The sequence below is a fragment of the Temnothorax curvispinosus genome, unplaced genomic scaffold (genome assembly GCF_003070985.1).
Source record: "Temnothorax curvispinosus isolate PA1 unplaced genomic scaffold, ASM307098v1 QBEX01003271.1, whole genome shotgun sequence".
Taxonomy (NCBI): domain Eukaryota; kingdom Metazoa; phylum Arthropoda; class Insecta; order Hymenoptera; family Formicidae; genus Temnothorax; species Temnothorax curvispinosus.
This window is the reverse complement of record NW_020213051.1, coordinates 1-11,889: the sequence shown is the minus strand read 5'-3', so window position 1 is coordinate 11,889 and position 11,889 is coordinate 1. Positions and strand designations below refer to the sequence as shown.

General features: G+C 45.2%; 4 protein-coding genes across 4 annotated transcripts; all 4 read left to right on the top strand.

Moving 5' to 3' along the window:
- The first annotated feature begins 672 nt into the window (after positions 1-672).
- On the top strand, positions 673-1,452 carry LOC112452345. Its single transcript, XM_025012484.1, has one exon. The coding sequence runs from the start codon at positions 673-675 to the stop codon at positions 1,450-1,452; it is 780 nt and encodes a 259-aa protein (XP_024868252.1).
- A 588-nt stretch (positions 1,453-2,040) lies between these two features.
- Positions 2,041-5,015, top strand: LOC112452344 (trichohyalin-like). Its single transcript, XM_025012483.1, has 3 exons — positions 2,041-2,539; positions 3,016-4,145; positions 4,581-5,015. Exons 1-3 carry the CDS (start codon positions 2,041-2,043, stop codon positions 5,013-5,015), a joined length of 2,064 nt encoding a protein of 687 aa, XP_024868251.1.
- Positions 5,016-7,279: 2,264 nt separating this feature from the next.
- Positions 7,280-8,971, top strand: LOC112452343. Its single transcript, XM_025012482.1, has one exon. It carries the CDS (start codon positions 7,280-7,282, stop codon positions 8,969-8,971), a length of 1,692 nt encoding a protein of 563 aa, XP_024868250.1.
- A 36-nt stretch (positions 8,972-9,007) lies between these two features.
- LOC112452346 lies at positions 9,008-11,698 on the top strand (the record flags this gene model as incomplete). The annotated part of the gene is made up of 2 exons (XM_025012485.1): positions 9,008-9,466; positions 9,584-11,698. Coding segments are annotated over exons 1-2 (2,574 nt in total), but the record flags the coding sequence as incomplete, so codon positions are not given.
- Between the last annotated feature and the right edge of the window lie 191 nt (positions 11,699-11,889).

Sequence of the window (11,889 nt, the reverse complement as noted above, 5' to 3'; positions counted from 1 at the left end):
ATTTTTTTTGTATTTTGATTCAAAATCACCGCGATTAGACGGCGTGTGCGCCACTAGTGTCGTTGCGGCGATAGTTAATGCTAGATTCCGCCGTTAGGCGAAGCGGGAGCGATCGTCAGTTGCGATCTGGCGATACCTTTGTACGGACGAACGTTAAGTAAAAATTATACAGTCCACTTTAATCCCAGGATTTATTTATTCACGACGAATACGTGCATACGCACAAGCCCCCAAGTTGGGAGCAATAACATTTTGGTCCTTCGAGCCGGATTTGGATCGAGGATTGAGAATTGTACAACGGCTTGGGCGAGAAAGGACGACTCAAGGTATTGTGTCGAGCTAATACGAGACCCGCAGAAGCATCGAGTCCTGAGTGTCATTTTTGGGCCGCTATCGGGCAAACGATAAGTAACCGCAAAGCGCAGCCAATCTCGTTCATCTGTAAAAGCCATTCTCGTTCGTCTGCAGAATTACGTGCGTAGTTAAGGCGCGTAAGATAGAGATTCGCCATTTTTTATTGTACCGGATATCACGGGCATAGAGGCAGGAAGCAATCGAGCTGCCATTACGATAGTCGATAAATCGATAAGTCGATAACTAGAAAGATCGCAACTCAGTACATAATCGCACGCGGCGATTCATAACCCTGCCTCCGAAAAATCTTAGGTCGATATGGCAGAGGCACAGGCGGATGTTGCCGCTAGCTTGAAATCGTTGATACAGAAACGCGGGCAGATAAAATCTCAATGCACTAGGTTTAGTTCGTATCTAGATGGATTAGACGTGCGAAATACATCAATTGTCGAGCTGCGTCAACGGTTGCACAAATTCAACGAGACATGGGACAACTTCGACAGAATACAAACAGAGATTGAAGAAATACAGGTTAGTCCGGACGATGCAAGAAATCATGACGAAGAAAAACGTTCTTTTGAAGAGAGATACTTCGCTATTACGTCCGAGCTTGAAACGATGATCGAAAGCAAGATGGGATCAGCGGCACATAACCTAAACCAGGTTCCACGAAACTTAAGGGAAGGAACGCCGGCTACTCAGGGAAGTATATTCACTAACGATCATTTAAAATTGCCTCGCGTCAATTTGCCCACATTTTCGAGTGCGTTCCAAGAATGGATTCCATTCCGTAATATGTTCCAGAGTATGATTGACCAGAATGCCACGCTTCCCAACATACAAAAAATGCAGTATCTACTCGCAGCATTAAGTGGCGAAGCACTAGATGTAATTGGGTCTCTAGACGTAGCGGATGAGAACTACGTTGAAGCTTGGGAGATGCTGAAAGAAAGATACGACGATTCGGGCTTCATTGTCCAAAAGCACATTAAGGCGTTGTTTGAAATTCCAGCAATAGTTAAAGAGAATCATATATTGCTACGACGTTTTTTGGATAGCGTCTTGAAACACTTGCGAGCATTAAAAGCATTAGATTAATATGTCCGGTTCCGGAGAGAACGAGAGTGACAGGTGTGCAAGTGAGCGAGAGCAAAAGGGTTTAGAAGAGAGTGACGAGGGAGGCTGAGGAAGGAGAGGGTGATAGAGCGAGGAGGTGTGGAGGTGAGAGAGTGAGGAGGTAAGAAGGGGAACAGAGGAGGGGCAGGTAAGAGGAGATAAAGGGAGGTAAAGTGTCTAAGCACTGAGAAGGTGGAAGCACGAACGGTAGCTGAGCTAGAGGGGCGCACGGTAGGTGAGCCGAGCCGAGAGCGGCAGCACGAGGTAGGGCGCGAACAATAGCGAAGAGAGAGGGGCGACTCGACACGGGATCCGGGACGCGGACAGCGGCGCGAGGCAGGGCATAGAGTAGGTGGTGGAGCTAGAGGGGGAAGTGAGCCGAGTTAGGAGGAGATGAGTGAAGGGAAAGAAAACGGGAGGGAGGGAAAGAGTGCGATAGGTAAGGTTAAGGAAAAGGAGAAAGTTAGGAGGGGGAGCACGGGAAATATAGAAGAGTTATGGAAAAGGAAGAGGGAGGAAATGGATAGGAGCGGGGGGGAGGAAAAGGAGGAGATTTTTAAGAGAAGTAACATGACGGCAAGATCTCCTAAAAAAGACTCGGAGATAGGTGTGAAGGAGTTGGGAGAAAGAATGGGAGAAATGATGGAGGAATTTAGGGCAGTGAGAGAAGAGCTAAGGGAAAGTTTCAAGGAGCAGGGTAGGAAAATGAGAGAAGAGATAGAGGACCTGAGAAGGGAGTTTAGGGAGCGAGAGAAGAGATGGAAAGAGGAGAGGAAAGAGACAAATAAGCAGAAGAAGAAAATGGAAGAAAGAATAAGGAGATTGGAGGAAAAAATGGAAGAGAGGAAGGAGGAGAAGAAGGAGGAGGAAAGAAACGGTAGAGGGGAGGTGGGGGAGAAAATGAGAGAACTGGAGAGAAGGCTGGAAAGGAAAGAAAAGGAGGAGAGAAGAAGAAACATTGTAATAAGAGGGCTAGAAGTAAAAGAAGGAGGGAGGAGAGAAAATGCAGAAAAGTTACTAGAAGGAATAGGAGCGAAAGTAAAGGCAATAGAGGTGAAGAGAATAGGAGGTGATGCAGAAAAAGGAAGGGAAATGGTGCTGTTGAAATTGGAGAACGAAGAACAGAAATGGGAGGTTATGGAAAAAAAGAGGAGCCTAGTGGGGAGAAAGGAAAGAATTACGGAGGACCTATCGTGGGAGGAAACAAGAATGAATTGGAGGTTGAGAAAGATAGCGAGAGGGGAGGAAAGAGAGGATAGGAGGGCATGGATTAAGGCAGGCAGAATAAGGTTGGAAAATACTTGGTGGAGATGGAATATGGAAGAGGAGGTGTTAAAGGACGAAAGGGGAAGGAGAAGAAAGGAGAGCAGAGGAGGGAAGGAAGGGAAAGAAGGTAAAGGAGGAGAGGGAGAGGTAGGAATGGAGACGGGGGAATAAGAGGAGAAGAGGATAGAGGGGGTGAGATAGAGAAGGACAACGCGAAAGTTAGAAGAGAAGAAGAGGGGAAAAGTAAGTCAGTTTGGAGGATAGTATTCTGGAACGTAGCTGGGTTGGAAAATAAAGATAAGGATTTTTGGGAAGGGCTGAAGAAAGAAGATGTGTTAGTCATGTTAGAGACCTGGATAGGAGAAAAGGGCTGGGAAAGAATAAGGGGGAGACTTCCAAAAGGGTACGAGTGGGGGGTGCAAATGGCGAAAAAAAAGAATAAAAAAGGAAGAGCAATAGGAGGGATGATAATGGGAATAAGGAAAGGATTAAAAGAAAAGGGAACGGCAATAGAAGTAGATAGGGAGGGTTGGATTGCGGGAAAGGTCAAAACAGATGACGAGAACTGGAGTATTATAGGGGTGTATGCAAAGAAAGAGGGGATGGAGGAGAGCGTACAGGAGTTAGGAGATAGAATGGAAAAGAAAGAAGAAGGAAGATATACGATAATTGGGGGAGATTTTAATGCGAGGACTGGTCAAGAAGGTGGGAGGATAGAGGAAGAGGAGGGAGGAGGACTGGGAGAAGGAAGAAGGTCGAAGGACAAGAAGGTGGACAGAGAGGGGAGGCTGTTGGTAAATAGCTTAGAGGAGAGAGGATGGGAGATATTCAATGGAAATGTGAGAGGAGACGAGGAGGGGGAGTTTACTTTCACGGGGGGAAGAGGAGGTACGGTGATTGACTACATAATAGGGAAAGGAGAAGTAAGAGAGAAGATAGTGAGCATGGTAGTGGGGGAGAGAGTAGACTCGGACCATCACCCATTGGAAATAGTAGTAAGAAGGGGGGAAGAGGAGGAAGGCAGGAGAGGAGGGTGGAAGAAAAGAAGCAGGGGGGTGTGGAACGAGGAAGGAGCAAAGAGGTTTATAGAAAAAATAGGAGAGGTGGAAGAAAAAGAAGAAGAGTTGAATAAGGAATGGGAAGAAATGGAAACAAGAATAACAGAGGCAATAAAAGGGGTAGAGGAGGAGCTGGGAAATAAGAAGGGGAAAGTGGGATGGTGGGATGAGGAATGTCGAGAAGCGAAGAAAGAGACAAGGAGAAAATTAAGGGACTGGAGGAAGAAAAGAGAAGAGGCCAGTGCGTACAAGGAAAGGAGGAAAGAATTTAAGGAGATATGTAAGAGAAAGAAGGAAGAGGAGAACCAGAGATGGGAGAGAAAAGTGGAGGGAGCAAGGAGGGAGGCGGAGGTATGGGAGATAGTGAATAGGGAGAGAAGGAAAAGGAGGGGAATAGAGGAAGGAATAGAAGAGGAAGAATGGAAAGAGCACTTTATGAAGTTATTAGGAGGAGTAGAGGGGAGGGTGAAGATGGGGAAGGAAGGAGAGAGGGAAGAAAAGGAAGGAGAGGAGGAAGAGGAGATAAGTCTAGAGGAAATGAGGAGAGTTATAAAGAAGCTAAAGGACGGAAAGGTAATGGGAAAGGATGAGATTCCAGGAGAGGCCTGGAAGCGAGGGGGGAAGGGGTTGGAGGTTTGGGCATGGAAATTTATCAATAAGATATGGAAGGGGGGAGGATGGCCGGAAATTTGGAAGGAAGGTATAATTGCGCCAATCGTAAAGAAAGGGGAAGGAAAGAGGGCAGAGGAATATAGAGGGGTGACAATAATGCCTTCTTTGTATAAGGTGTACACGGCTATTCTGGCGGAGAGGATAAGGGAGGAGATAGAGGGAAAGAGAATGGTACCGCACAACCAGACAGGTTTTAGAAGGGGAATGGGAACGATAGACAACATTTACGTGTTGAACTACATGGTGAACAGAAGGTTAGAGAAGAAAGGGGGAAAACTGATAGCATGTTTTGTGGACCTTAAGGCGGCGTTCGATTCGGTGGATAGAGGAATACTAATAAAAGCTATGAGAGAAAGGGGAATAAGGGAAGGACTGGTGAGAAGGACGGAAGAGATGTTAAGAGAGACGAAGAGTAGGGTAAGAGGAGGAAACGAATTGGGAGAAGTATTCTGGACGGGGAGGAGAGTAAGGCAGGGATGCCCTTTGAGCCCGATTCTGTTTAATGTGTTGCTAGCAGACCTGGAAGAGGAAATGGGTAGAGTTAAATAGGGAGGGATAATGCTAGGAGGCAAGAGGGTGTATACTCTGGCATACGCGGATGATATAGTGTTAATCGCAGAGGACGAGGACCAAATGAGGAGTCTGATAAAAAGACTAGAGGGGTACCTGGGCAGGAAGAGATTGGAATTGAACGTGGGGAAAACAAAAATAATGAGGTTTAGGAAAGGAGGAGGGAGGGACAGTAAGAGAAAGTGGAGATGGAAAGGAAAAGAGTTAGAAGAGGTGAGGGAATTTCGGTATTTAGGATACGTGTTTCAAAGAAGTGGAGGGCAGGAAGCCCAAATAAGGGAAAGGATCAAAAAGGCGGCCGCAGTGATGGGAAAAGTCTGGGGGATAGGGAAGAGGAGATTCGGGAAAGACTGGGGAAAAAGACTGTGGCTGTTCGATAGACTGGTGTGGACGGTGTTGAGTTATGGAGCGGAAATATGGGGATGGAGAGAAAGGGAAGGAATAGAAAGAATGGAAGAAAGGTACATTAGATGGGTATTGGGAGCGGACGTGAAAACACCGTGGTATCTAGTGAGGGAGGAGTTACAAAGGGAGAAATTAAGAGGGAGAGCAGGAATGAGGGCGTGGAGATTTGAGAAAAAGTTAGAGGAAGGTGGAGGAAGTGAACTGGCGAGGTCTGCCTGGGAAGAGTTGAAGGAAAGAGAGATGGAAGGGAAAGCTGGCTCAGATTGGGAAAGAGAGAGAGGAAAGTTCTTCGAAGACAGAGGTGTGGGGTTAAAAGAGGTGGAAAAGATAAGAGGAGATGGATACGAATGGTTTCTTAAATTGTTTGAAGGGGATAGGGAGACGCAGAGAAAAGAGAGATGGGAGAGGATCGAGAAATCAGAATATAATAAGTGGTATAAGTGGATAAAGGGAGAGGGTATCCCGGGATATTTGAAGAAGGGATGGGGAGAAAGTAGATGGGGAAGGGTGGCGAGATTCCGATTAGGGAACGAGATAGGAGAGAGCAGATACTGGGAAGCGGAGGAGAAAAAGAAGTGTAGGTTGTGTGGGAATAAGGAGGAAACGTGGGAGCATGTATGGGAAGAATGTAGAAGATGGAATTCAGGAAAGGGAAGCTGGCAGGAAGCGGTAGGATGGGTTTTGGACAAGGAAGGAGGAGGAGAGGAATGGATGTTAGAATTAGAAGGGGAGAGAATGAGTGGAAAGGGAGATTTGGAGGAGTTAAAGGAGGGTAGTGGGGAAGACGGAAGGGGAGATGGGGGAGGAGGATAAGTGGGAGGGGAGGAAGAGGAAAGTAGAGAAAAGGAGAAGTGATTAATTGTTCTGTTATAGAGCAGGCAGGATGGAGCGTGAAGGGAGAATGATAGCGGAGGCAGTGGAAGGGATTGTAGAGGAGAAGTTAAGGAAGATGCTGAGGGAAAAGAAGGAGGAAGACGGAAAAAAGGACGAGAGGATGGAGGAGCTGGAGGAGAAGGTAAGGAGGCTGGAGAGAAAAATAGAAAGGCTGGAGCAAAGTGGAGGCAAAAGGAAGAGGGAGGATAGCGAGGAAAGTAGGGCGGGAAAGAAAAAATGGTGGGCAGGTGAGGGTGAAAGGAACGAGGACGACTTCAGAAAGAGGAATATAATTATAAGAGTGGAGAAAGAGAAATGGGAAGGTAAGGAGACCAACTGGGAGAAAGTGAAGGAGCTTTTCGCAGAAGGGCTGAAGGTGAAGGTGAAGGTAAGAGAGGTGATAGTGGTGGGGCAGAGAGGGATATGGTTAACGATTTTGGTAATGCTAGGAGACGAGGAGGAAAAGAGGCGGGTTTTGGAGGCGAGGAGAAGGGCAGGGAACTCCATAGGAGTTAAGATACACGAGGATAAGTCGGTGGAAAGGAGGGTTAGGGAGAGAGAAGAAGGGAGAAGGGAGGTGCACAAGTGCACAGGGAGATCGGCGGAGGAAGAAATCACGAGAGGGCTGGAGGAGAAGCTTCTCTTGAGCCCAAAGGAGGAGAAGGAGGAGGGACGAGAGAGGAAGCAGGCCAAATAGGGAGGAGTCGACAGGAAGGATGGAAGAAAGAATTGACGGCAGAAGCGGAGGAAGAAGAAGAGGGATGAAGAGGGGAGGGGAGGGGGGGTAAATATTTTTGTAAGGTCGCAAATGGCCAGGCACAGGGGAAAGAAAATGTACGAGGTTTAAGTATGTTCCTCATAAATAAAAACGCCTTGTAAACTCTACGGGGAAATGCAATAAACGGCATACATACATACATACATTAAAAGCATTAAGAAGGCCCACTGAACATTGGGACGACTTAATGATCTATTTGGTAACGAGTCGCTTGGATCCGAACACAAGAAAAGCGTGGGAAACTTCCATGAAAAAAGGAGAAGTGCCTACACTCAAGCAACTAACAGATTTCCTCGCGCAGCAGTGTAAGGCATTGGAGGCGTCATCGCGTACAGTACCATCGGGAGCGTCAGGCTCAGCTCAAGGAAAACACGGCCAATCAAAGAGTACATCAGCGAATATAGCCACAACCAGCAACAAATGCGCATATTGTAAGAAGGAAGATCACGCTATATACAAATGCGGTGATTATTTGCAGCTAGAAGTAGACAAGAGGATCAAAGAAGCTAGATCGCGCAAGTTATGTCTAAACTGTCTAAAGGACACATCTCATATAGCAAAACAATGCTCATTGGGACTATGTCGCAAATGCAATAAGCGGCACAACACGTTGCTTCATCTGGAGCAGTCAACAACGAAGACATCGGAGTCAACAACCGAAGATACGAGTACGGCAAACCAAGAAAAGGTGGTTGCTACAAGCGTAAACCATTCTGCTCTCAAGCCAAGCAAACAGGTGCTTCTCGCAACAGCGCTAGTCAAAATAACAGACAGCAAAGGCGATAAGGTAGTCTGTCGAGCATTATTGGACAGCGGGTCACAATCCTGTTTTATCACGAGTAGTTGTGCTAAAAGGCTATCTCTGAAACAGTTTTCCACACATATTCCGGTGTGTGGATTAGGAGAAATGTCTACACAAACGAACAAGAGAGTAAAAGTAATATTGCACTCAAGAATCAACAAATTCAGTGCTAACCTCGATTGCCTAATCATAGATCGAATTACTCAGTCCATACCCGTCAATCGTATTAACGTGAACGAATTACAGGTTCCGGAAGGCATTCTCTTAGCAGATCCAGAGTTTTACAAATCATCTAAGGTGGATTTACTCTTAGGAGCAGAAATATTCTTCGATCTTATGTGCATCGGCAAAATCAAGAATTCGAAAACGCAGCCAACATGGCAAAAGACGATTCTCGGCTGGATAGCATCGGGAAACTTGATAGTTGAAGATCAGAAACACAAGAAAACCATTTGCGGCTTAGCGCTCAACGAACAGTTAAATCTGAGTCTCACTCGTTTCTGGCAGATGGAGCACATTCAGAGACAGAACACTCGTACCCCGGAAGAGCGCATGTGTGAAGGGCATTTCGCAAGAACATACAAACGTAACAAGGAAGGGCGATTTGTCGTAAGCTTGCCGACAAAGGAAAAACAGCTTCAAAAACTCGGAGATTCGCGAGATCTGGCCATTCAGCAGCTCAAGCATTTAGAGAGAAGATTCGCAAGACAACCGCAGTTAAAAGAAGACTACGCGAAATTCATGCGTGAATACCTAAACTTGGGACATATGAGAGAAGTTCCAGAGAATAGTGCGAGGTGGAATATCCAACCACAATACTACATGCCACATCATTGCGTTATAAAGGAATCAAGCGCCACCACTAAATTAAGAGTGGTATTCAACGCGTCTAGCAAGACCACCAGCGGCATTTCGCTAAATAACGCTCTTATGGCAGGTCCAGTATTACAGCAGGATCTATTCTCCATTTTGCTGAGATTCAGAAGATTTATATTTGTAATGACAGCAGATATAGCAAAGATGTACAGACAAGTACTCGTGGAAGAAGATCAAGTGGCATTGCAGCGTATCGTCTGAAGAGAAGAAATCATTCAAGCGATTAAAACTTACGAAATGTTAACTGTGACTTATGGAACCGTGCCAGCATCATTTCTAGTCACGAAATCAATCGAAAAATTAGCCGAACTAGAAGCAAATCAATTTCCAATTGGCGCGTTAATAGCACTGAGAGATTTCTATATAGATAATCTTCTATCAGGTGCTGATTCTTTGCAAGAGGCTTTAATAATTCGTGACCAAGTAGCAGCACTTCTTCTATCAGGAGGATTTGTGCTTCGACAATGGGCTTCCAACAATGAAGACCTCCTAAAGGACATTCCAGGAAACGTAATGGACAACGCTATTCTTGAATTAGATAAGGACGGCTCTGTCAAGACATTGGGTGTCAAGTGGAATCACGCAAAAGATGCGTTTCAGTACTCCATCAAAATAGCCATTCCTGTATCGTGCACAAAGAGGTCAATGTTATCGAGTATAGCACAAATATTCGACCCTCTTGGATTATTGGCTCCAGTAATACTAACGGCCAAGATATTAATACAAGAATTATGGAAGCTTTGAATAGACTGGGATGAATCGTTGCCTTCTGATATATTTACCAAGTGGTTAAGTTATGTTACAGATTTGCAGTACTTAAATAGATTCTGTATCCCCCGTCAAGTGGTTGAGAATCATCCTGATGCAGAGATCCAACTTCATGGATTTTGTGACGCCAGTGAACGAGCCTATGGTGCTTGCGTCTATATCCGATATCTCGATCACAATAAGTCACCTCAAGTTTATTTGTTATGTGCGAAATCCAGAGTCGCGCCCCTTAAGATAATTTCGATCCCTAGATTGGAATTGTGTGGAGCTCAATTATTAGCTCAATTGTTGGACAAGATTAAAGCTTCATTGTACATTAAAATAAAAAAAGTTAGTTACTGGACTGATTCGCAGATAGTGTTGTGCTGGATCAGGGCGACTAATAAAAAGATGCCAGTCTTTGTTGCCCACAGGGTAGGAGAAATCCAAGAGTTGACTTCGGTCGAAGATTGGAACCACGTAGGAACGAAGGAGAACCCGGCAGATCTAGTATCAAGAGGCACATCTCCGAATGAATTATGCAGTTCTCAGTTATGGTGGAATGGGCCTACATGGCTGAAGAATCAGAATCAAATAGACGAGCAAGTGGAACTCGAGGATATCGAGGATAGCCCTGAAGAGCATCAACACGAACAAACCATGCTAGCAATCTCTAAGCCGCCTGAGGATGATCTTTTAAGTAGATTCTCTACTTTTCGAAGACTCGTTCGGGTCACGGCTACTTGCCTGCGGTTTGCAGATCGGTGCAAGAAAAGGAACGAAGTAAAATCGTTGCAGCCTTTAACAGTAGAAGAGTTGGAGCATGCAAGAGTATGTTTGGTCAAGAGGGAGCAGCTATCTGCGTTTGAGGCAGAAATACGTGCCTTACAAAAAAACAAAATTATACCCAGGAACAGCAGCTTAAGACATCTTACTCCTTTTTTGGATAATCTCGGCCTGTTGCGTGTGGGAGGCAGATTGAAGCATGCGGAACTACAATATGAAACTAAGCATCCGCTGTTGTTACCCCATCACTCCAGGCTCACCGAGTTAATCATTCTACATGAACATACAAGACATTGTCATGCTGGAGCAGATGCTACTCTGGCAGCTGTGCGACAAGTTTATTGGCCTATCAGGGCGCGCGGCACAGTTAAAAAATTAATTCGTAATTGTATTAGGTGTTTCAAGTTAAGACCACGTGGTTCTGAGCAAATAATGGGCGATTTGCCAATTAATAGAGTAACTCCATCAAAACCATTTAGCAATACAGGAGTTGATTTTTGTGGACCCATATATGTACGAGAAGGCAGAAGGAGAAGAGCTAAGCGTGTCAAGGCTTACGTCGCTATATTCATATGTATGGCAGTCAAGGCCGTACATTTAGAGGTGGTCTCCGACATGACCACGGATGCGTTTCTCAATGCATTTAAACGGTTTATTAGTCGCAGAGGAAGACCGGTTAACGTCTACTCGGATAACGGTACCAACTTTGTTGGGGTTAATCGAGAGTTAGAGAAATGCAAGGAGCTTTTTTCACTAGAACAACAAGGACACAATATTGTGGAATACTCAGCTTCAGAAGGAATTAAATGGCATTTTATTCCGGCTCGTGCGCCACGTTTTGGAGGCTTGTGGGAATCCGCAGTAAAATCTTTTAAGAATCACTTTTATAAGACCACTGTAGAGGCAGCAATGACTTTCGAGGAAGCGTCTACGCTAGTGACGCAGATAGAGGCTATATTGAATTCTCGTCCTTTAACCGCGTTATCCACCGATCCTAATGATTTAAGTTATTTATCTCCAGGTCATTTTCTTATAGGTAGTACGGTAACATCTTATCCAGAGGCGGACATAACGGATATAAAAATCAATCGACTGTCCAGATGGCAAATGATAGAACAAATACGCCAACATTTCTGGAGAAAATGGTCGTCAGAGTACTTGCTTAATTTGCAACGGCGCAATAAATGGTTGTCGAATGTTGGACCTCCAATCAAGGTGGGTCAATTGGTCCTGTGTCGAGAAGATGGCTTACCACCTTTAAAATGGTCTCTTGGGCGAGTAATATCAGTATTGCCAGGAGCGGATAAAATCGTTAGAACGGCTGTTATAAAAACCTCCACGGGAGAATATAAACGTCCAGCTGTCAAACTTTGCGTATTACCGATAGAAGATTGCGTAAGCGATGACAAGCGTCCATAATGTTATTAGTTTTTAAGTTGCTTGCGTACATTGTAATCGAGCCGTCGTTAATTTTAAGTTGCGTGTGTAATTAGTAGATAAGTCATTGTCAATTTTAGTTTAGATATTACTCCTTAAATGTTGATAACCACAGGTTACCAAGGCGCGCGGTATGTTATGGCGTTGAG

Coding starts and splice junctions, on each gene's coding strand:
- LOC112452344 (XM_025012483.1), top strand. CDS start 2,041: ATGACGGCAAGATCTCCTAAAAAAGACTCGGAGATAGGTGTGAAGGAG. Junction 2,540..3,015: donor AGAGGTGAAGAGAATAGGAG/GTGATGCAGAAA, acceptor TCTGGAACGTAG/CTGGGTTGGAAAATAAAGAT. Junction 4,146..4,580: donor GAGCAAGGAGGGAGGCGGAG/GTATGGGAGATA, acceptor TCTTTGTATAAG/GTGTACACGGCTATTCTGGC.
- LOC112452343 (XM_025012482.1), top strand. CDS start 7,280: ATGATCTATTTGGTAACGAGTCGCTTGGATCCGAACACAAGAAAAGCG.
- LOC112452345 (XM_025012484.1), top strand. CDS start 673: ATGGCAGAGGCACAGGCGGATGTTGCCGCTAGCTTGAAATCGTTGATA.